This window comes from Fusarium musae, chromosome 10 (assembly GCF_019915245.1).
Source record: "Fusarium musae strain F31 chromosome 10, whole genome shotgun sequence".
NCBI lineage: Eukaryota > Fungi > Ascomycota > Sordariomycetes > Hypocreales > Nectriaceae > Fusarium > Fusarium musae.
The window spans coordinates 1,433,148-1,456,087 of NC_058396.1; the positions used below are offsets into that span (position 1 = coordinate 1,433,148).

General features: G+C 49.1%; 12 protein-coding genes across 12 annotated transcripts; 5 read left to right on the plus strand and 7 right to left on the minus strand.

Annotated features, from left to right (window-relative positions):
- Positions 1–159: 159 nt before the first annotated feature.
- On the minus strand, positions 160–1,059 carry J7337_012658 (uncharacterized protein; the record flags this gene model as incomplete). Its single annotated transcript, XM_044830166.1, has 1 exon — positions 160–1,059. One exon carries the CDS (start codon positions 1,057–1,059, stop codon positions 160–162), a length of 900 nt encoding a protein of 299 aa, XP_044675082.1.
- A 614-nt stretch (positions 1,060–1,673) lies between these two features.
- Positions 1,674–2,354, minus strand: J7337_012659 (uncharacterized protein; the record flags this gene model as incomplete). Its single annotated transcript, XM_044830167.1, has 3 exons — positions 1,674–1,950; positions 2,003–2,271; positions 2,328–2,354. The coding sequence occupies 3 exons, from the start codon at positions 2,352–2,354 to the stop codon at positions 1,674–1,676; spliced, it is 573 nt and encodes a 190-aa protein (XP_044675083.1).
- A 209-nt stretch (positions 2,355–2,563) lies between these two features.
- On the plus strand, positions 2,564–3,907 carry J7337_012660 (uncharacterized protein; the record flags this gene model as incomplete). Its single annotated transcript, XM_044830168.1, has 3 exons — positions 2,564–2,921; positions 3,012–3,568; positions 3,614–3,907. 3 exons carry the CDS (start codon positions 2,564–2,566, stop codon positions 3,905–3,907), a joined length of 1,209 nt encoding a protein of 402 aa, XP_044675084.1.
- A 267-nt stretch (positions 3,908–4,174) lies between these two features.
- J7337_012661 (uncharacterized protein) lies at positions 4,175–4,747 on the plus strand (the record flags this gene model as incomplete). Its single annotated transcript, XM_044830169.1, has 2 exons — positions 4,175–4,367; positions 4,389–4,747. 2 exons carry the CDS (start codon positions 4,175–4,177, stop codon positions 4,745–4,747), a joined length of 552 nt encoding a protein of 183 aa, XP_044675085.1.
- A 374-nt stretch (positions 4,748–5,121) lies between these two features.
- Positions 5,122–6,467, minus strand: PRB1_2 (proteinase B; the record flags this gene model as incomplete). Its single annotated transcript, XM_044830170.1, has 3 exons — positions 5,122–5,721; positions 5,774–6,115; positions 6,165–6,467. 3 exons carry the CDS (start codon positions 6,465–6,467, stop codon positions 5,122–5,124), a joined length of 1,245 nt encoding a protein of 414 aa, XP_044675086.1.
- A 1,459-nt stretch (positions 6,468–7,926) lies between these two features.
- J7337_012663 (uncharacterized protein) lies at positions 7,927–9,605 on the minus strand (the record flags this gene model as incomplete). Its single annotated transcript, XM_044830171.1, has 3 exons — positions 7,927–8,655; positions 8,708–9,017; positions 9,058–9,605. The coding sequence occupies 3 exons, from the start codon at positions 9,603–9,605 to the stop codon at positions 7,927–7,929; spliced, it is 1,587 nt and encodes a 528-aa protein (XP_044675087.1).
- Positions 9,606–10,789: 1,184 nt separating this feature from the next.
- J7337_012664 (uncharacterized protein) lies at positions 10,790–11,134 on the plus strand (the record flags this gene model as incomplete). Its single annotated transcript, XM_044830172.1, has 2 exons — positions 10,790–10,793; positions 10,860–11,134. The coding sequence occupies 2 exons, from the start codon at positions 10,790–10,792 to the stop codon at positions 11,132–11,134; spliced, it is 279 nt and encodes a 92-aa protein (XP_044675088.1).
- A 1,170-nt stretch (positions 11,135–12,304) lies between these two features.
- On the plus strand, positions 12,305–13,273 carry J7337_012665 (uncharacterized protein; the record flags this gene model as incomplete). Its single annotated transcript, XM_044830173.1, has 3 exons — positions 12,305–12,527; positions 12,640–12,777; positions 13,011–13,273. 3 exons carry the CDS (start codon positions 12,305–12,307, stop codon positions 13,271–13,273), a joined length of 624 nt encoding a protein of 207 aa, XP_044675089.1.
- A 579-nt stretch (positions 13,274–13,852) lies between these two features.
- Positions 13,853–14,743, minus strand: J7337_012666 (uncharacterized protein; the record flags this gene model as incomplete). Its single annotated transcript, XM_044830174.1, has 1 exon — positions 13,853–14,743. The coding sequence occupies one exon, from the start codon at positions 14,741–14,743 to the stop codon at positions 13,853–13,855; it is 891 nt and encodes a 296-aa protein (XP_044675090.1).
- A 1,991-nt stretch (positions 14,744–16,734) lies between these two features.
- J7337_012667 (uncharacterized protein) lies at positions 16,735–17,946 on the minus strand (the record flags this gene model as incomplete). The annotated part of the gene is made up of 3 exons (XM_044830175.1): positions 16,735–17,615; positions 17,661–17,808; positions 17,857–17,946. The coding sequence occupies 3 exons, from the start codon at positions 17,944–17,946 to the stop codon at positions 16,735–16,737; spliced, it is 1,119 nt and encodes a 372-aa protein (XP_044675091.1).
- Positions 17,947–19,273: 1,327 nt separating this feature from the next.
- J7337_012668 (uncharacterized protein) lies at positions 19,274–20,344 on the minus strand (the record flags this gene model as incomplete). The annotated part of the gene is made up of 1 exon (XM_044830176.1): positions 19,274–20,344. One exon carries the CDS (start codon positions 20,342–20,344, stop codon positions 19,274–19,276), a length of 1,071 nt encoding a protein of 356 aa, XP_044675092.1.
- An 868-nt stretch (positions 20,345–21,212) lies between these two features.
- On the plus strand, positions 21,213–22,185 carry J7337_012669 (uncharacterized protein; the record flags this gene model as incomplete). The annotated part of the gene is made up of 3 exons (XM_044830177.1): positions 21,213–21,291; positions 21,339–21,911; positions 21,962–22,185. 3 exons carry the CDS (start codon positions 21,213–21,215, stop codon positions 22,183–22,185), a joined length of 876 nt encoding a protein of 291 aa, XP_044675093.1.
- Positions 22,186–22,940: the final 755 nt, after the last annotated feature.

The window sequence follows — 22,940 nt, forward strand, 5'->3', positions numbered from 1 at the left end:
TGGACGTTTTGACTGATCATCATCAGGTGGATTATCAGTAGATGACCATTATATTGAAAAGGCCCGCCTTGTGCTTGTCATTTTAAAACTTTATAGAAATCAAATTGGGAGTAGCTGGTTGGGACTAGAGTGTACTGCTTAATACTTTCTCAGGGATCTCTAGAAGACACTGATCCCGCCATCCACAAGGATGTCTGCACCAGTGATGTAGCTACCTGCTTTGCTCGCGAGCAAGATAACAGCACCCGTGAGCTCCTCCGGATTTCCCATGCGACCGAAAGGAGTTCTCTTGGCCCAAATAGTTCTATGTTCGGCCAAACCGTCCCCCTCATTTAGAATAGTGTCCATGTACCCAGGACTGATACTATTGACACGGATGCCGTGTACCGCCCACTCTGCGGCAAGTGAGCTTTTCATAGAGATGACGGCCGCCTTGGCAGCGTTGTAATGGACTTGAGGTTGAGGAAAGTTGACTATATGGGCAGATATGCTTGCCATCAGGATGATTGAGCCCCCGGTTCCTCTGTTTGACATACGCTTTGCAACAGCTTGTGCTACCAAAAACGAGCCCGTAGTATTGACGTCAAACATGGTCTTGAATTGCTGTGGAGTAATGTCCAAAGCATGCGCTGCAAAGGCAATGCCTGCAAAGCAAAGGCAGATGTTAATTGGACCAATCGTTTGCTCCGCGTTGGCAACGGTGGCTGCAACGGAATCGGGATCTGTCACATCAACCTTGGTGAATGTGATCTTTACCTCAGGAAAGTCGTCTTGAAGACTCGAGACTGTACTTTGCCCAGCATCAGGATGCAGGTCAAAGATAGCTAGTCCCTGCAGTCCGTGTTCAAGCAGAGCTCGACAGGCGACAGACCCGATATCGCCAGCGCCCCCAGTCACTATGGCATTGCCTGTCACCCCGAATCGAGCTCGCGCTCGATCAAGGGATGTAGGAATGGAGGAATCATGGGCTGGGGGAGATGTTTTAGACTTGGCTGAGCCGTCACTCAATTGCATTGACGGCGGAGCACGAAACTTGAGCTCAGATCGGGTGACGGACATTCTGACCAGGTAATGAGGGGTAGTACAGTGAAGCAATCGATACAAACAAGGATGATGAATGAGCTGGAACTGTGCCATCAATGAAAACTACAGGGGAAATGCAGTACTCAAATATCTGTTACATGAAGACTCTCAATTAGACATCAACATAATTAATGATTACCCCGACCCAGTCTTGAATGAGATCACATACTCACTGGCGTCGTAAGCTGCTGCTACTGTACAGTAACACGTTGATCAATGGGGCTTGCCAACTTCTCAACCAATGAATCTGGATATATGCTTGTTACTGTACAGTAGCCGCATTAGCGCCCACAACCTGATCAATCACTTCGGGGGAGGCCAGCGAATTATAGCAATCATTTACCCGCATGTTGCAGGTGCAAAGATAAGCAGTCTACGCCACAAGCGATAGCAAGGTTGAAGTCGAAAGCAGCTGCCAAGGGATCGAAATGAAAATGGTTATTGTTTCTCCGACGCAATTTGCGTTATCGGATATGAAGTCGCTATCAGTTCCTAATCTCCATCTATTTGGCGAGCTCCCACTCCTCACCAAAGCCATCAGCCTTCATAACAGTAGCACTGTTAAGGTCGCCAGCCTCTCCCTGGGCAAGTTACATGTTCTTCAAGTCACTGTAGCACATGCGGCAACTATGTCCACTAAGGACGACCTCGCCATTGTCGTTGACGCTGACATACTTTTGAGCAGATCCTCCGACTGCACTAACAGAGATGTAGTCCTTGCCGATGATGACAGTCCTGTTTCTGTCACTATCACGCTCTCCGTCAAGCCGGAAGGTGGAGCGAGTGCGATCCTGCTTAGTAGCATAGATTAAACCACCCTTTTCGAGCCAGTATAGCTCTGGGCTAGACTTGGACCGAATGTAGTAACTGCAGTACATTAGACACAAACTCCTCAGAAGAGTAACTTGAAGGAACTTACGAATCACCGCTAAGGACGCTGACTCTTGGAGGTTGAGCGAAGTTGGAGATGATACGACCATCTCGATCATTCAGCAAGGTGTATATGATCTTGTTCAAGAATGAAGGAGCCAGGTCCCATGCCTGAGCGCCGCTGCCCCAAGAGTAGAAGTCGGGGCCTAGACGCTTGACATGCTCTGGATCCTTGGTAGAGGCCTCTCGCCACCAGTCATTGATGGTCTCAGCATCAGGGGCTGTAAGAAGGTACCGATAGTTGGGCTCGGAAGTTTGCTAAGAGAATGTCAGGATGCTGGTCCGCTAATGACTTCTGAATTTTGGAGATATACCCATTTGAGGAAAGTGTAGTAGACCATGATGGGCTTTAGAAGGTGGTTGAAATCAAGAAAAGTTTGAATGTGTTTGAGGGCTTTGATGAGATGAGTGCTGGGCTTTGGATGAAGAGGTTCTTCAAGGCCTTCTCAATACCATGCTTTATACGCAGCTCCTGATCATTCGCACTCCAAGTTCGTACTCACTCCTCATCTCCCCATACTCCTTCACCTTTTTCTTTCATTTCCCAACCATGAATGAATCCTGGAAGACCATCCTCGCGCTCTCCAGCTTTGCGCTAACCAGCACAGCAGAGGACGTTCTGTTCGATACTCGTCTTATGGTACAGCAAGCTGGACTGCCTTCCGTGCTCAGTAATGGCCCTGGCCCGCCTCCCCAGCTTGACATCCCAAACACACGTCCAGCTCGGTCCATCCACCTGAGTCAGATTGTGCCTATCCAAGATGCTTCTGGTAACAGCCGTTGCTGTCCCATTGGAACTGTCAACAATGTTAGTGGCTGTGTTTTCCCTCATTCGTCTGTCTGCCCTGAGGGTACTCGTCTTGAGGGAAATACTTGCATTAGCGAGATGCCACCCAAGTACCCTGATGGTCTGATCTATAATGGTCGCAACTGTATCGGCACCGCACCTAGCTGTCCTCCTGGCAGCTGATTCAACGGCGAGTCCTGCGAGTCTGTAGCCGAACCGCGTTGTAACCCTGGGTTCACATACCAGGACGGCAACTGTGTCTCCCTTTCTGAAGCTGGATGCCCTCCAGGATTCACCCTCAAGAACCGTCTTTGTACTTCAAGCAGCAAGCCTCAGTGCCCTGCCTCTTTCAAGTATGAGGATGGTAGCTGTGTTGATTCTAAGCCGCAGTTTTGCTCTCCCGGTAGTAAGCTCGCCGATGGCAATTGTGTTGGCGAAGCCCCTCCGTCATGCCCTCCCGGCTATGTCATCAACAAGGGAGTATGCACCCACGAGCCAAAGCCGAGATGTCCTCCTGGATCCAGCTTCGATGGCACTGCTTGTGTCTCTGAGAAGCCCCCGTCCTGTGAGCCAGGCTTCTTCAATGGAAAGGTCTGTGAAGACAAGCCGTCTTGCCCTCCTGGATTCAACCTCGAAGGGCGAGTTTGCGTCTCCGAAAGCAGAGCTTCCTGCCCTGGCGGAACCTACATCGTCTCTGATAAGACTAGTGGAAAGTCAGCCTGCTGCTATAAGAACTTTGACTTCAACAGAGACACCTGCTTCAAATCTGTTGACCATGAGGATGACTGACCTCCTGGCACTCACTATGACAAGGGCCGCTGCTGGATTAGCCCCACTGAGGAGCCTAGCTGCCCTACCGGCGGAAAGTGGAACGGAAAGACTTGCATTGTTCAGCCTGTTCCTCAGTGCCGTGCTGGACAGTACACCAACGGACGATGCATCATCACTGAGAGCCCTCGTTGCCGCCCTGGTGCCGTTTTCAACGGAGAGAACTGTGTTCTCGAGGACCGTGCGGCTTGCCCTCCCGGAAGTGTTCTCAGCGGCAAGAAGTATGGCTCTAGCACTCCTCCCGTCTGTGAGCCTGGCCACACTCTGACCGGTAATTAATGTATCTCAGAGGAGCGTCCTCAGTGCTCTCGTGGATCCACCGTTGTTGGCCGATACTGCAAGTACCCCGATCTTCCTGTCTGTGAGCGCGGCACCAACCACCACGATGATGACTGCACTTCTTCCATTACTCCGGAGTGCCCTGCCGGAAGCTCTTTCAATTGAGTTAACTGCATCTCAAATGATCGTCCTATTTGTAGGCCTGGCTACATCTTCAACGGCGCTACTTGTGTCTCGGAGAAAGATGTCCCGGCCTGCCCCAACAACATGCAATTTGATGATACCAACTGTTTCTCAAAGGAGCGACCTATCTGTGACCCTAGAAAGTCCTTCGATGGCGGTACTTGTGTCGATCACTCTGATCCTCAATGCCGACCTGGTCTTGTTTTCGACGGCACCAGCTGTGTATCTAAGGAGCCTCTCCGCTGTGAACCTGGTACCAGCTGGAACGGAAGCAAGTGTACTTCTGAGTAGAACCCAGGCTGTGATCCCGGCATGAAGTACAACTCTGAGACTGAGACTTGCGACTCGTCTTTCAAGCCCCGTTGCCCTACTGGAACGGAGCTCAGAGATGATGTCTGTGTCTCAGTTACTCCTCCTCCGTGCCCGAGTGGCACCGCCAGAAAGGGTGGCAAGTGTGTCTCTGTCGAGCCTCCCCGTTGCCCTCGAGGTCTCAGTCCCAGCGGTGGTCTCTGCATCTCCACCAAGGTGCCTGAATGTGGCGAGGGCACTATCTTCGACGGCAAGCGATGTGTTATTGGCAAGACCGACGAGTGTTATACTCTTCACACTTGCCCTCCTGTTGGCGCTCCTGGCCTCCCTGCTGTGGGCGGTCGATAAACCTGTTTCCTAAAAGTCTGAATCCCCCCATTTGTATCAGTAGCATGAGCCTCAACTCAAAAATTGACAACTTTCATTTCTCAATCTCTCTGTTTAGCCTGGTGACTTCCAACTCAACGTGAGATATCTGAAGACCTAGTCGTCCCAGCGATGTGATTTTCCTAGATTCGTAGTCCTGGTGAGTGTAGAGTTGTATAAAAGCCTGTTTAGTTCAGACTGGTTATGAATTTACATAACTCTTGGGTGGTGAGCCTGGGCCACACTAAGCGCATATCCAACGGGGTCTCCTAAGAGTCAACTTTAAATATCGGTAGTATTGATTTTCACTATTGATATATTCTATCCAAATTTCCTCCAGGGTGAACCCTTCGCACTTACGCACCGTTACCGTTGTAGGCAACGCTGTTAGGAGAGCCGCTGAGAGTACCAGTGATTCTGCCAGTAGTGGCAAGAGACTTAATACGGTTGGTAACGGAGGCAGGGGTGGAGAGACCCTCAAGAACCTGGAGGTACAGAGCAAGACCGGCAACATGGGGGCAGGCCATGGAGGTACCGCTGATGGTGTTGGTAGCAGAGTTGGAGCCGATCCAGGTGGAGAGGATGTTGACACCAGGGCCGAAGACGTCGACGCCAGCACCGTAGTTAGTGAAGGAAGCAGGGCGCCAGCTAGAGTCGATGGCGGCAACGGTCAGAGCGTTGGGGGCGTTGGCAGGAGACTGGCTAGAGACGGGAAGAGGTCGGCCGAACTGGTCACCGTTACCGGCAGCAACAACAGAGAGGACACCAGAGTTGTAGGCAGCGTTGATGGCAGAGGTCCAGGTCTGAGAAGCGGGACCGCCGAGAGACAGGTTGATCACAGAGCGCCCAGCACGGCTCTTAGAGGTGATGTCGTTGACAGCCCAGTTGAAGCCAGCAAGAATAGTGGAGGTAGATCCCGAACTGCCAGCGAAGACCTTGACGGAGATGATGTTGGCCTATAAAGTTGATGAGTCTTTGATTAGAAAGAAGGAATTGTATTTGACTTACCTGCTTGGCGACACCGTAGGTAGAACTAGCGATGGTACCGGCAACGTGAGTACCGTGACCGAGGGTATCCTCGTGAGCACCACCAACAGCGTTGTAACCAAGAGAAGCACGGCCACCGAAGTTGGTGTGGCTGACCTGGACACCGCTGTCAACGACGTAGGCGTAAGAGCCTTGGCCGGCAGTGGTGTCGTAGATGTAGCTGGTAGAGCCGGAGGTTCGGTGAGAGATCGTACCGAGACCCCATGGGGCACCAGACTGGGTAGTCAGAGCACGGTCAGTAAGCTCGGGCTCAGACTCCTCGTAGCTGAGGTACATAGTGTAGTCAGGCTCAACGAAGGCAACCTATAGCATGTCAGCGATTGAATGACTAAGACCAGATCTTTCAACAAACCTCAGGGCTCTTCTTGATCTCAGCAATGGTGGACTTGTCGAACTCGCCAGAGTAAGCGCTCCAGCTGCTGATGTTGAAAGTCTTCTCAACACCAGAAGTATCACGTTTGTTGAGGCTGCGGCGGTGGACATCGCTGACCCAGTTCAAGTGAGCCGCAACTGAGGAGTCAGAGGCATCAGGCTTGAGGGTGATGATGTACTTGTCGGGGACAGCCTCTCGCTTGGAGAGGATATCGGCAGGAGCAGCGAGGACTGCGGGGAGCAGAGCTCCAAGAGCCAGAGCAAGGCGGCGGAAGCTAGTCATGATGAACAGAGAGATACAAGAGGAGATGAGATTGTGAGGATGAGGATAGCAAAACTGATTATCGTGGTGATCGTTAAGTGTATTTATACACAGTTCAGCATGAATACACCTTTAGCTGATTGATAATACAATTAGATCCAATCATCCATATCATCAACACCAAGTCTTGCGTGATAGCGTTGAGTTTGGATAGAGACTTTTCAGCTTCCTAAACCGTCACGGCGGCCGAGGTGTCCAAGTAAGGAAAGTGATAGTGGATGAATAGTATCAAGCAAAAGTGCCACTGCCAAGACAGACTTGTAGCGGAGTTAGCCTCGAAATATCTTGGCTAGCTACCTTGCAAGACTATGCTCCTCCTTGATTATGTCGCTGATGGTTGGAGTCGGGTATCAAGGTCCATAAATCTTAACTCTGAATATGGTATTCCTGTTCAGAACGAGTCATCAAGACGAAAATAGCTCATAAACGTTGCAAAGATGTTTGTATTCAAGGGTCCAACGACATGCCAGGGCATGAGCTGGGGTTCAGGTGCAGCCGCGGGGTTATATGCTGTCATCAATTTCTTATCACCTCGAATGCTTGGACCTGCTTTAATCCTTCCCGTACCTTTTCTCCTAGCGAACAGCGGCCTCCCCCGCCATTTGCTTTGCCATGACCGCTATCTCGTTCGGGGCCGCTCCTCGCAAAGGGAAAGGCGCGTCGACTCCCTTGGACGGGATGAACTCTCTTGTTAGGGAAAACCATAGTGTCGATCCGGCAAAGAGAGCAATATAGCGCAATATGATGGGATGAAAGGGAGATAGCGCTGAGTTGATCGGCAGTAGAGGCCTCGTGTGACCCTGGTACCCCTGGACCTAATCCTCTTTCTAATGGACTCGCGTGATTCGGACACATTACCCATACGGGAATATCCTAAGGTTCTTATGTTTGCACTAGAGAGTATGCTTAGTTTATGCATGCGAGAAACCTGGCTTAGCGCTCAGCTAGCAGACAGGGGTATCGCTGATTCCGCGAATCAAGGCCTAAAACCCCATCATTATCTCGGTATTGAAGACTAGTGCGATGTCGACCACGGAGGGCGCAAATAAAGTGTTGGCGATAGGGACTTTAATTGGAGTGTCAGATAAGCTTGACTATGGTCTTGGCTTCTAGCGAGCTTCTTAAATCGGGTATATGTGTGGACATATACGAGAGAGATCGTCGGTCCGGGCGTCGTTGGCGCAACTTGGCAGTCACCGCTTTGACCTACCAGTGAAGTGTGACTCAAGATAGCACGGAACCGATTAGGATAGCGTCGATGTCGATCGCATCTGGTCAACTAGGGGATTTCCCAGTCTCACGATTGATCAACGAGTCTATCTACGGACTACAGATATCCGGTAAAGATAACACAAATACATTGGATACCTCTTCCTCTCCTCCAGCCAAGCATCTCTCCCATTTCAATACCCAAACCTGGCTAGTCCACAAATACCCGCCGCTCCACCTTGACAGGAAGGGGTCCAGGGTTCGAGTTGAATCGATCAAAGATGACGAAGTCCATCTCTTGGTCCGCCAAGTACATGTCGTATCTCTGCACCAAGGTGGAAATCAATATCTGCAGTTCAACAATCGCAATGTGCCTGCCAAGGCATTGACGCGGTCCCTGACTGAACACGATGGAGTACCTTCTGAGATTGGACAATTGCTCTGGGTCAAACCATCGCTCCGGATCGAACTCATCGGGGTCCTTATACAGTTTCCTGTTTCGGTGGATAGTCCATGGTGAAACTGCAACAGTCGTCCCTTGTTTGATGTGATGGCCCGCTATGATTGCGCCTTGGGGACAGACCACGAGACGTTGTAGAGCATAGGCAATTGGCGGTCGAAGTCTCAATGACTCGTCAATACACGCTCTCAAATACGGAAGGTCTTTAGCAGAATCGTATGAGACGATTCCATCGTGATTCTGGCCTAGTCTGGCGTCGATCTCGGTTCGTAGCTTCTCAAAGCATTTTAGATTTGAGAGCAAGAAGTACAGGGTACTCGAAAGAGCGGCAGCAGTAGTTTCGCTACCGGCATTCATGAAAACGATAGATTCAGATAAAAGTCTCCCAAATGATAGCTCTCGGGGTTTGCCCTCACGGTCCTCCAGAATCTTGCTCATGAAGTCTTGTTGAGGGCGATTTGGTGAGCCGTTGTCCAATCTCTAAATAAAGTGTCAATTGACTTGTTGATGTTACGGTTTCTCTGATATTTACCCCAATTAGCTGGTTGATGCAGAGATTATCAAAGTCTTCGATACCCTGAGCTCCAGTTGATTGTTTCAGCCAATTTGTGGAACTGAAAAGTTGCTTGATGATCTTGACCCATCGAATGCTGGATAGCTGAGCTAAAGTCGTGGACAATCTTGTCCCTCGATGTAGTGCGTCAAGAGTACTGGGGATATGGTATTCATGCCTCCCAGGAGATTCAACTCTTGTGGTATCACATCTGCCTGCTAGAAAGCCCATAGGGAGGCCAAAAGCCATGTCGCCGATGACATCCAAAGTGAAGTAGTTGAACCTTTGCCTGTTCAGTGATGGTTGGTCTGGTAGGAAACGCAACTTACCATCGTCGAATGTCCAATGCCTGACTCGCCGTGTCCTGGGTTGCAATTTCATCCAAGTAGTCAAGCATCCTCTGGAAGTTTTGTCTGATGACAGGTTCCAGGTCCGTAACTGTTTTGAGCGCAAATGAGTTGGAAAGGTATTTTCTTCGCTGAGAATGATCGCCATGATCAATGACATTGACAATGTCGCGCTCTTTACCAGCAATTTTGTCATAAAATGTGTCCTTAACAAGCTTTCGAGCTGCAGCATGGCCGTATATGTCAGGCACGGCTTCCGGGATGTTGAAGATGATGAGACTAGGCGCAATTCGGATGACATCACCAAGTCTTTCATGCTGATCATGGATGCTTCTGGAGCGTCGTTGGAGCCATGTCTCCTTGAGAATCCACCACTGAGTTGTTGCTGCAAGGAAGCTGGGTGCTGGATATTTTCTCAAGTCGAGAGGATCAAGAAGATAGTGAAGAAGAGGTCTGAAGACAAGGAACGCTATTAAAGCGAGAAGGACAATGAACGCCAAATCTGCAGCATTTATTGATAACAAGAACATGACGAGAGACCTTACGATGTTTGAGCGCACCTATTACATCGTTTGAAATAGATTATCTATGCTATTTATATTTGGGTGAGGCATATGAGAGAAAGCTTCGGACAGAATTACTCTTGTGAGGAATTTTGGTCTACAACTCCATTTGAGTTTGGACACAAGTCAACCAGTTCCCGACATGCGACCAAAATTACCTTCTTGAGGGCCGAAAATAATACTACTCTGTGATGCTGTCGAATTATACTTTGCGGCGTAGTAAAAGCTACAGCACCGGACCAACTGTCAAAGAAGCTCGGGCAGAAACACCCAAAGAGGCAATTTACCACTGCGGTGATGATGCACCCCACCCTCTTAGCGCAGCATAGACAGCCACAAAAAGGTCCCCTCGACCAGATTTTCCTTTTTGGCTTCTTCAGTCCTCGAGCATATTTTCCCAGTTCTGTCCATAATAACGCGGCTGTTCTTTCACCTAAAATTCTTTAGCAATCGATGCAGTAACATGGGTCGAAGATCACAGCACACGGCCTGGTACACTGCATATTCTCTGAAGCATTCCTGGGTACGAGTTTAACTGACGTAACTCCAGCCAAACATGTCAAGATCGTCATTTGAAATGCAAGTATAGGTCTGATGTTAAAACAAGATGCCGTAACCATTCTGATACAGTCTACAATAGGTAACCCAACCAGCCTTCCCTGCTCGAACTGCACCAAGTCTAAGAGACAATGCAAAGCCGGATCATTCTTCCTATTTCGCCCAGGTATCAAGTCCATACCCTCCAGGACCTCCAAAACAAGAGATAGAATTCGTCGAAATCGAAGTACAATATTACCACTTACGGAGATCAACTCTGATAGTTTAGAGACATCCTTGTCTTCAGATACTGCGTTGTATCCTGTGACCTCTTCATCAAGAGGTCCACAGGCTTTGACACTAACCCGGGAACGAACGTCTGTGCCGAGTCCGATCGACAATGACCATGCTTACAACAATCCAAGCAATAACCCACTTAGAATTCACGAACTTCTTTGTAGCGAGATTGCTGATACCCTGCCCAACGGAGACTACACTACACCGCCTTTCATAGTGAAGCCTGGTTCGCTCTATCTTGATCGTCCGATCGGTCAAGCTATTGACCACCGAGCAGCCGAGCTCTTACTGCACTTCAAGACAGTCATAGCGAAACCATGGGTAAGAACATAACTCATCCCCTCTAAGCTTCTCTTTTCATCTTAATCGTGGCTATATAGTTCGAAGTCACAGATGCTGACTTCACCAACGAAGCTCTTCGACGAGCCCCGAGATGCCCTCTGCTTCTCTACTCATTACTCGCTGTCTCCAGTAGCCACAAGAGTCGATTCTTGGATGACCCTGTCATCGCTCGGGACTATGCGAGATATGGAGAAGAATATCATGAGAAATGTATCAGTCTGTTGCTACCCATGCTCAGTGACAATGAAAGTATCACAGATGGTGCGTTTTTAGCGTGTTCTACCATCCTCAGATGGTATGAGGAGCTCAGCGGTGAGTAATTGCAACAAGAAAATGGCCATTGCTTACCTTTCAAAGCGCCTATCCATGGGAGAGATGATGCAAGACATCTGTTGGGAGGCTACGCATCAGTCGCCGAGTCTTTCAAACAAGATCTGCCTTGGGAAGGATTCCGACGGGCAGCACTATGGATTCACCTCCGCCAAGACATCTTCAATGCTGTCATTAACCAGAGGGTACCTAGAACTAACGTCAACCGACTGGGAATCGATCGTGGTTGCTCGCCCGCAGACGAATCAATTTGGGCCAAACGGGTACTCTGCCTTGAGGCTGAGGTCGTCGAATACTGTTTTGGACAAGAACGACCGTCAATCCAGCACTATGAAGCCCTTGAAGATCGCTTGGAGGATTGGGACCGCCAAAAGCCTCAAACCTTCACGCCAGTCTTTTACCAAGAGCGTGATCCGCCACAGGGAGTATCATTTCCCACCGTTTCTGTGCTCTTGGATAGTTGTGGTCAGTTAAACCCCCAAACATGCACCAGCACCATTTCTGACTACTGTAGTATTTGGTTTGAGCCATTACTATTTTGCCATGCTTATGATGCTCGTCCACGATCCTCGCATGCCGAAAATTGGTACTCAGTACCTACAACATCAGAAAGAAATGAGAGTCAGTCTGGCCGTCTCGTGGCTGTAATTCGATGACTGACTGCCTCTAGATAAAGATATTACATTTCCTAAGATTACTGTGTGGTATCGCTTATTCAAGCCCAGTGCCACCTGCTAGAGGGATGACGTGCTTGGCCCTCTCGCTGTGTAAGTAGAGTCGAATTAATTTCTGGATTGAGTGCTAATTCTTTTGTAACAGTCGGGTCATGGATCACAGATCAAGCGGAACGAGATGCAGCTATAGGCATCTTGAGGAAGGTCGACCAAGAGGATGCCTGGCCAACATCAAGTTTGCAACGAGATTTGCGGGCTCAATGGGAAAGCAGAGACTAAAATGAGACATTCAAAGAGATTCTTATTGAAAAACATGTCCATACATACTATTAATGTAAGAATACAGAGGCGTCGACTCAGATTTTGCGTTGATCTAGGCTGGCCAGCCTAACCCCATGTCTGACTCTACGTCATCGGCCTTGCGTGGTTTCATCCTAACTATGCTAATTAACTACAGCCCACATTGACAACGGAAAATACTGCAAAATGCCGTCTCTCAACCGTTGGTGGTGGCGTTTCCTCGAAAAATATGTCTATGCAGTTCCAGAACCTCCACCACGAAAACGCACGAAGCCTATGGAGGTGCTCTGCGTAGGCTTACCCTGGTCTGCGACTGAATCTCTCCAGACCGCGCTCTTGAAGCTTGGATACGATCACACCTATCACGGCTGGGATATCGTATACGGCGCCAAATTATTCATCGAAATGGGTCCGCTCATGTCGAAAGAATTCAGTCAAAATTATTTATCATAGTGCAAAGTTACTCACGTAGCGGAGATGGTTAAGCTCGCTCGGTGGCAACACTACCACTACACAAAAAGAGTTTGACGAGATCCTTAGACACTCTGTAGCTGTCACAGATGCCGCTGCTTCAGTGGTTGCGGCCGAACTCATCGCAGCGTATCCCGATGCGAAGGTTGTCCTCGACTACCGCAAAGACTTAGATGCGTGGCACGAGAGTGCTGTGAAGACTCTAGTGAGCGTTCATGAGAATTGGGCGTTGTACATACTGTCATGTCTCGGGAAGGTACCGTTCTGGGGCTGGCATGTTTATGAGCGGTTTATGTGGCCGGGCCTATTTCGGGCCTTGGACGGCAATGTTGAGACGGGAATTGTGAGGAACGGCAACTCTAATTAACTTCCGCAAGAGCCCCGATGATCGATAATGGCAAGTATACTAACCAAAACATAGAACACTGCAATATGATCCGTGGCCTCGTTCCGAAAGACAAGCTTCTCGAGTGGACTGTCGAGGACGGATGGGGACTTTTGTGCAAGTTCCTAGACAAGGCTGTTCCTGATGAGCCCTATCCCCACGTCAATAAAGCTTCTGTCTGGGAAGACCACGAATCGGAAGTCACTAAACGATATCTCATGAGTCCCTTGTCAGGCGTCGCTGTCTTGTCTTCTGTTGGGATTGCAACAGGCGCCATCGCATATAAGACCATGTGGTGAAAGTCCGAGACTCGTGAGAAAACGAATGTTTGTGGCTCGATTTTATAGTTGGCTTTCAAAATATTCGGAAAACGTTCTATGTATCAGTTTGAAAATTCTATCTTACTAGACGCGCAAATATATTAGGTCATTGAACGGCCCCTCCCTTACGTAGGTATGTAGAATAACTGAAACTGTTAGAGCCATCACAATTTTGATATGAACTTCCTCGCTCTTAAACCTCCGAAGTCATTGACGACTCTCGCTTGAGAATATCTTCCAGGTAAAACAATAAGAACCCTCGACCAGAATATTTCCAAAGAGACTGCCTGAAGGTGGATCAAGTCGTCACCCCGAAAGCCGGAGATGCGAAAACATGTCTCCATTCAGCCGCTCCCCATGCCTGCTAGCCCCATTTCAAAGAAAGTCCATGATCTGATCAGGAGTGCAATTTGCAACCGATACAAGGCCTTGGCGGCTGAGAACTCTGATAAACGCCAGGATTCTGGGGGCCAGAAACATTCAGAAAGCCCACTGCACCTTTGTCCAAGCGGAAAATAGAATGGTCAACCAGGGTATACGTTCCTGGGACAGCCATCTTCAAGTCGACGATCGTTGACCCACCGCAGGGGACAGAAACGGTCTGAATACCCTCGATGGGTTGCTGGTCACGCCACCATCTCGGTACACATTTTTGAAGTGCGTGCCGATGATGTGGAATGAGCTAGTAAGGTTTGGTCCAGCATTTCCGAAGAAGATTCTCACATCGTCACCGACATAAGCCTTGAGAGGATGATCTCTTGTCAGGGCAGACTCGCTGCCGTTGAAGGCAACGACTTGAGGTTCTTCACGAAGACCATTGGGATATGAGAACTCCACGATTTCCGAGCGTCGACCGTCATCATCAACCTCAGGTGGTTCATGATAGAATTCGCTCTGCATAACATAATACTCCTTGTCCACGGGTGGAAGGTCGTTGCCTTCCGGCTGTACGTACATGAGGCCGTACATGCCATTGGCGATGTGAACGGGAACAGGGGCAGCAGCGCAATGGTAGACGTAGAGTCCGGGGTAAAGGAGCTTGAAGCGACCGACCTTGGTTTCGCCCTCTTCAGCGGTAGTGACAGCGGCACCACCACCAGGGCCAGTGAACGCGTGGCAGTCGATGTTGTGAGGATTACCTGCTGGGTCTTTGTTTGTAAGGCTCAACTCCACAACATCTCCGACTTTGGCCCGAATGAAAGGGCCAGGGACGGTGCCGTTGAAAGTCCACTGCTCATATTTGTGCTGGCTGGTCAGCTGCGCCAGCTTGGTTGTAGTTACCAAGGGAACCCTGACAAGAGCAGGATGATCTCTTGTGATGGAAGGAGGAACATTTGGCGCAGTTGTGAGAATGGCGTCTTCTTTGGGGAGTTTTGAGATTAGCAATGTCTCGTCGTCAATTGTCTCGAAGATCTTATGCTTATGGTCCCCACCAATAGCAGGCGCCATGGCTATGGATGCCTGAAATGGTCAGCTATACCCGAGCCTGAGTCAGTAATGCAGCTTACCTCGTCATCGACGCAGCATGAAAGAGGCTTCTCCTGGTATAGAGTGGTTTGCTCGCCTTCACAACACCCAAGAGGCTTTTCTTGGATCACCTCTGGCTTCTCGTCCACGCAATGGGCACATTTGGGCTCTTCTGGCTTCTCCGGCACTAGGCCCTGCTTCACTGGGCGGAGGCCTCGTTGGTAAAAATAGGAACTGAGGGCAAGCCCTACGGATACGGCCAGTACTGGAGTAAGACGAGGATGGCAGAACCGATTGTTGGATCTCGTGTTCGATGAAAATGATCTGGCCCCGATTACCGGTGCCCTCCTGGCTAGAAGCGAGATGTTTCTGATGCAAGCAGTAGAGGCAGCAGCTCTAGTGGCAATAGGAAGGAGTTGGCTGGTTACTGGAGCAAGGGTCCAGCATGCCGTCACCATGCGAGACATAATGAAATAGCTTAAAGTGGAAGTGATTGTAAATACTGAATAGTTGTTGGGTCAGATTATCCAAACCCTGGCAGTAAGCAGACCTGGTCGATCTTTATATTGCGACTACCAGGCCATTATATGGCTCAACAAATAGCACAAGAGCGCGGAGATACATGTTTGAGTGCTTGGTAATATGACAGCCGTTACTGACGCATGATGGGACGGACATGGTCTAGTGGTTGACCTCGATTCCATAGCCCTGATCACCGGTGAGCCCAAAATGGTGAACTGAAAATATCAACTTACATATCTCAATGTCAAGCCAAGTACTTCCTTCCCTATAGAATGAGGCCTTATAAACGAATTGGAATCTACTCATTGCTAAGTATATGCCCTTCAATTGACTACATTGTCGAAACTATGATAGTATCGCCCAAAAAACAACTTTACAAATCTGGGGGCAGTTAGAGCTAAGCTAACAGATGCTCAACCCAAAAGGGGAAAATCAGGACATTTCTCGGCTTCGCGAGAAGAAAGACCACTCGCTTTGTGAAGTGGAATGCCTTTCGGTCAGATCATACGTATCATATCATCATGAGAATAGCGCATCTCCGCGGCTCGACGCTTTGCCCTAAAAGCCGAACTACGACTGAAATGGCACCCAATCAACAGTCCACTGTATCACTTCCAATGGCAGAATACGAAAATGCAACCCCTCGCAAACTTGGTCTGTTGAGTGCGGTCCAAAACTCCTATCTATTATTATCTGTATGTCGGGCTCGTTCTTGATCCCGGATGGAAGCACCAAAATTGTGAAGAGAATCAATGGTTCTGATAAGAGACTTAATGGTTGCTCTGCTGGAATTTTCCCCCCATTTGAATTCATAGCACAAACTTGGGGGGCAGAGGGGCAGTAGTCTCATGGAGCCGGAGTGCCCGTCCAAATAGATGTATCGGAGGATTATCATTCGTTTCTGAGGACTAATTAGCAAGCAAAGTAATGATTCCTCGTTGATCGAAAAGTGGGTTTAGGTTTGGGAGCCAGAAGACTCAAAACTTCAAGAGAAGATGCTGAAGTAAGCTTAGTAAAGGTTTTCCTAAACGTAGACTAAATTACCTAAATATCTTTTTCATCTAGTGTCAAGTTCTTGATTTCTTGCCTCTCCTGGTCCGAGTCAGAGGATATATAGCTGAGTCTCTCCATAAGTCCTGCTTCTGTTTCTATTCAATGCCCCAAGTTTGCCCCTACCACGAAGACCCCTGTGACGTTGCCCTAAATCATCTCATATAGGCTTGTAGCTGAACTAAAACCTTGCTTGTTTCGAGCTATGTAAAATCATTGATTGAATTAGCTAGTCGCAAACAATTGTAGATCGCTCAAATAAGTCAGATAAATGCGTGTCCAGATTGTCATTCATACACCGATTTGTATATCTATTCGGCCTCAAGCGCCAAGTGGTTATCTCGAGTCTATGTAGGAACATTGAAAACTATGGATGATCGGAAGCAAGCCTATAGCCATATTTAGTGGGATCTTATCTGTTCAACATTCTGCTTATCGCCAAAACCAGGTGTCCCACCAAGCGAGCCAAAGATATCACCGATATAATTCTGAGCAGGGATGCCAGCCTCGAATCTGGTGGACCACTCCTCCAAGATCCCCTGAATTACCTTGAGAGCAGTAAGATAGAGGTTGCGAGTGGATGGCCCCAAGCCACCTTTGTCCATAACGAAAGGAAGCTGATGGGGCTTATCCTCATGTCCTCGGTCGAAGTTGGAAGCAGATCGAATCAAGAGGATTCGTGAAAAGTCAACTTTCCCTTGAAGTGCTGCGTTCAAGAGGCCAGCTAGAAGGGCATTATCCTCCTGAGCTGTCATTGTGTACTCTCCTTGTCCTGACGTATAAACTCTCGCAACCTTCTCCATAGCCTCAGAGATTCGATGACCATGCCAGAAGGTATTGGAAGACAGAACATCTCCCTCAAGGACGGTGGGATCCTCAGCCGCTGCGTCAAAAACACCACCGGGAGAGTTCTTCCATAAAGCCCGATGCTCAGCAGCCTTTGGTGAGTCTGTAAGCTCAACAGTTTTGGCAACGGAAAGAGCATAGTCTCTCAAGTTTGTATTAAGCTCAAATACTTCAGAGCCATGCACGATGCCAGGAAACTGGTCGGGCCTGTCTGCTCCCATTGGGACATACCCTGACCCCCATTCCTCCGGAACTTCTCTCGCGTCAAACTCAAGCTGGGTATCAACCTGAACAGCGAATTTTGCAAACGCAACAGAGCCAATAGTTGCTCGCTTGGGGTTAACGCCTGCAATACCGGTCAGGACAAAGTATGACTTTGTGAGGTCGAAGAGCGGCGATGTTAGAAGAGCACTAATCGATAGAGATGCGTTGATAACTACTTCGGGTCAGAGAAGGGTTTTGAAGGGAGTTGGATCCTTACGGGCAGTTCCGACTACCAAGAGTGCGACTTCGCCATTCTCTGTGACGTGGATATCTTCGTAGCCCCTAGCCAAGCCCGGAACGCGCACTTTACGAGAGAAGTGAAGAGCGCTACCAGCGGAAAGCCAATTCCTTGATTCTTCGTAGAACTTGTCGTCGTCAGCTCAGTGTTATCCCAAGAACTGAGTTGCACTCACCATAGCGATAAGCAGGACCTTGGGCGATATTTTAGCGGCTGTTGGCTGCTGGGCCTGGACCCCTTGCGCGGCTGGGTTCTGTGCACTCATGATGCTTCGTACTGATGGGTATAATCACGAATGGTCTTGATTCTACTCCTGAAGTTTGGAAAGATTTTTCTTGAGGCAATAAGTTGATAAAAGACAAAATGACCTCATTTGAGCCTGGGCGGGGTCGAGATGGCGTGATCAGCGCAACTAACTTTTGGGCTCTTTTTCTTTATCATTCACTTGAGCTACAAGCCGAGGCTCACGATCCTCTCGCGTCCACCGCCTTATTCTCTCAAAGCGAGATTTTATCAGATGACGGAATTGAAGGTTCCACAGAAGCCTTCAACCCGAGACTCATTACCAGAGCCAGTACCATGCCCCAACAATGAAAGCGATGGGCAGAGCCAGTTTCGCAGTGTGGATCATCTGCTCTCTCTGCTTCTGTGACCGAATGCGCATTTGTTCTTCATAAAATCGCTTTGATTCCGCAGCAAGCCTCTCTGTGTCGGCAGCTATATCTTCGCCCGACCTGTTACGCATTCTTTCGATCATGGCCAACACGTCGGCTTCGGAAGTTTCTCGTGTAGTTTGTTCATTTATATCGCTGGGCTTTCGCCCTGGTACCGGATGCCCGGCTTCCTGATGGTGTGACATGGTGTTCGACTGGCTGCCTTGGTTGAGCGTTTGGATTAGCGGCGGCACTTGCAGAGTTTGAATGGGTATCTCTCTGATGGTTATTTGCCAGTGTAGAAATGTCGAATTCTTTCTGCAACTCACATTTATCTAATTTATAGTGATCGTGTCTGCCTAGGCTTCAGCCAAGGCAGATTTGTGATTGTGCAATCAGCCTCAATCTAAGGTGGCTAAGCCTGGCTTGTCACGCTGCAGCCTCATGCTACACTGCTCAGTTCATCACCCATGAATGTTTAAACCTCAAAGCAAAGTCTCGGATCTCCTTTTTGAAGAAATGTTCTGTTGTATGAGGAGATTGGAGATCCAACGTTGTCTCGGAATCGGAATTGACTACCGGACTCTCGGCCGAGCCGAACCGTGGCTATAACTGTTGGTCTGAGTGAATGAATGTGCAGTCCTGGGAGCTTCAATTCCAGCCGTGCCCAAAAAGAGCGTGAATTTGTAGCTAAGAGCTGCGTATATATAATGGTCTCGCTAGCGTACATAGCAGGTGTATCACGGAAATGGAAAGTCAAACCCAGTTGGCCATGCCACAAGTTTTCACTGTCAGCTTCACACGATAAGAGCCTGTAGTCAGATAGAAGAGATGAGATGTGTTATTCCTAAGTTATTAATCATATCTAGATCTATAACGCTGTGAACTAATCAACACTGGTTTGGGTGATGAGGATGAGGCGCGGGTTCATGATCCCCTTTATACCTTCCTTCGGCCAAAGAAGTCCATAACCTCCAAGCTGCCATGATCAGAGATATGTAACTGCTTGTCTCCGTCCTTGACATTGATAGTTACCATCCCAGCAAACCTAGTATACCATGTCTCCCACTCCTGACTCGTAGTTGGGTGAGGGAAAGAAGCGATCACTTTCTGCTGTCCGTCAAAGCGAACCTGCGCAGGGCTGTCACCTGCTGACTTGACGAAGTAGATACAATCCGAGCTGGTGGGCTTGCCTGTGTCTGGTTGCGCGATCTTCATTCCCTCCAAGCACACAAGTTGATCGTTGCTCACATCCACCAGGACCTCATTCCCGCGGACGACGAAGAGCAGAGGCACCTCTCGACCACCACAATCTTGACGGAAGCGCACTGAGGCTGACACTATAGATAGCCCCCCAACATCAGCGCGTCCCCATAGCCAGTTGTCCAAGATCGTCTCCATGGGGACGTTGCCCCAGTTGTGGTCATGGTAGGCATTGCCTTCAACCTTGGTCTTGGTGCTGTTGACCGTGACTTCTCCGGTGAGCTGGCCACCAGGGACAGCTACGAACCATGAGAAGTGACGACCGTCCACGTCCCATCGACCTGTGCCCGGTCGGTATGATGGAGTACTTCTCTTGATGAACACGTCGAAACCAAATCCTTCCATCTCATCGGGGTCGACAAAGATGTGATACTCATTGAGACCATTGACACTGCGGAAGTAACTCTTGCGATACTGAAGATCACAGTGTTCTTTCACCACCACGATATCGGAGGGGAGACTGCCAAGGCGCTTATGCAAGTCACATAGCTTCTTGCCATCCTTGGCGATGTTCAGATCAATGAGTCCCGTTTTGGGACCGTCTCCTTCTGTTATATAGAAGAAGGCAACCTGCAAGAACCAGCCATCTTGAAGATGTGCGTCGGCGTACCACCACTCCCACTCTCCACTTTCGACGCCGGGACTGCGAAGGCCGTCCTCCCAGCTTGCAGGTTGAGATCTATCTAACCCGAGCTTTTGCAAGCTCTGGTCATCAGTCAGAAGACGTCCTTGTGCGGATTCAGTCATTGATAAGGATGTTTGTCTTGAGTTTATTGGAAACTCTGTAGCTATTGAAAGAAGATAAATGTTCAGAATCGAGTTGATTGAGGGCAGAAATGCATGTAGGGTTAGCTTTTAACTTTTATATATCGTCGTGTCATGTAAGCTCAGGGGCGATTCATCGTTATTCAGACTTTTCTGACTTGCCTAGTGCTTTCGTTTAGGACAATCGTATGATTATGGAAAGAAACATGCCACTATGATCAAGACGTAGCAAATAGATTATTCGCTATCAGTTACACGTGTCGATTTGAGCTTTTGATAGCTTAGATGCCGGGATGCCTTGTCCTTCCGCGGCTTCCGCGTAGACCGTACTCGAATGCCGCAACAAACCTCGCTGCGCTCCTGCCACTGATACCGGTTTGTTTGAGCCCTGTCTTTTCTTTCATGATAACATTAGTCAAAATCCTATACAAGACCTAACTATTAGTAGCAAGTATGCTTCCCTTCCTGGCATACGTTTCAGGCGGCAGTAAATTCGAGTCTCGGAATTGTAAGCGATCTAGTTAGTGGGGGTCTCGGCCGAACCGAACCGTGGCTATGACTGCCATTCTCACCTACGCGGAGGTTGAACTCCCTGATGGAAGTCATATAAATTGGAATTAGAACCCGGGGTCAAAAGAAACATTTAATAAGACTAGAATACTGCACGCGGCGTGATAATAAGAAACTGTAGGTGTTGTTTGAGATAAGAGCGGGGTTGAATTGATAACGACGACATGACAGCTTGACTGCGTAAGCGGGGCTCGATGATCAATGAATTGCCTCAACTTTCGAGATCCCCGACTAACAACCCAGCTCTCTAGTGAACCCATTTTCGAATCACATAGCGACAATGTCTTCAGAACAACTCAGCACCGGTTCACTCTTCAGCCTCAATGGCCTTGTCGCGGTCGTGACAGGCGGAGGCTCAGGTCAGTCAACCCCTCAGAGCACGGATTCACAACTGATCGTATTACAGGCATCGGCCTCATGTTCGTCAAGGCATTACTCCAAAATGGTGCCGCAAAGGTCTACATCGCTGGTAGAAGGAAGGAAAAGCTGGATGAAGTCACCAGCTCATTGGGCGACAAGGTCGTTGGGGTCCAGTGCGACGTCACCTCCAAGTCAGATCTGCAGAACATGGTTTCTCAGATTGAGAAGGACACTGGGTACGTCAACCTATTGGTGTGCAACTCCGGTATTGGAGGACCTCAAGTCAAGCCACTCACTCCTGAAACGACTCTGGAAGAATGGGCCAAGTCCAACTTTGACACTGATTTCGGCGACTATGTCAATACGTTCGCCATCAATACCGCTTCTGTCTGGTTCACGAGCATGGCTTTCCTCCCACTTCTGAAGAAGGGCAACGAGAAGGGTAATGTCGAGCAGACTTCGCAAGTCATTGTTACCAGCTCCATCGCCGCATTCAACAAGAAAGCTCCTGGCGGTTGGGCATACGGACAGTCCAAGGCTGGAGCTGTTCTGGCAGCCAGGCAGCTTGCCGTTGCCCTTCCTCAGTGGAACATCAGAGCCAATTGTATTGCTCCTGGATGTGAGTAGACTCATATGTCAATGGCAAAGTGGGATTCTAACAGTTCCCAGTATTCCCAAGCGAAATGTCAGAGCCGATCGTCAAGATGTATACCGATGAGTCAGGACAGCCTGGTGCCGTGCCGACATCAATGGCGCCACTTCGAAGAATGGGAGACGAGAAGGATATGTCGGGAACTTTCCTATATCTTGCATCTCGGGCGGGTGGATATTGTAACGGCACAGTTATAGTCGTCGATGGCGGTCGCTTGAGTAACTTTCCGACCACCAATTAGGACAAGTCCTTGGACTATAGAACAAGGTACATTGAATAAAATTGCAACAGCTTCTTTATTCACCGTCCGCCAATTCCAAGGTACTTGTCTATATCTCCCAGTCGCCCAGACAGCCCTGGGCTCTTTTGAATTGTGAACTCAATAAGGCGCCAATCACTCTTCAAGATGGAGTTACTGTGCGTTTCTGGGCCATCAAGCAGAAGATGCATGCCACGGCTGGTAATTGCCGAGATCTCACATGTAAAATATGGGAGGCAGGGAGGGCAAGGGCTTGCATGCTGGTACCCGAAGTGCCGTTCAATGAAGTAGGACTTTACCTCCGCTCACAACAAAATTGCTCCTTCAAGACTGGTGAAACCGGCCTGCAATGACTGCATGCTTATCACATTCGATGAGCCGTGGGACTTTTCAATTATCTGACGGCTTGATAGGCTCCTTGGTCGTGAATACGATACACCGAATTCCAAGCCACCCGATTGCTGCCTTGAGGGATCTGTTAGCTGTGAATCCTCGAACACTATCTCAGGATCCATTGGCTCGTTAGCGGGGGATCGCTGAGGTGAGACTGAGCTGGCGGGAGGCCCTTTTAGCGGAGACGGGGAGATGACAAAAAGTCTGGATCTGTAAACGGCGAGTTTGTATGAAGGTGAGCCCCTCCTTTTCTGACACCCATGCGACGCTTTGGGCGCTTCGCCACGACCCTCAGCGGCATTGCTGCCTGTGGTCCTACGGAGTACAGGGGGTTTCTGTGCGAC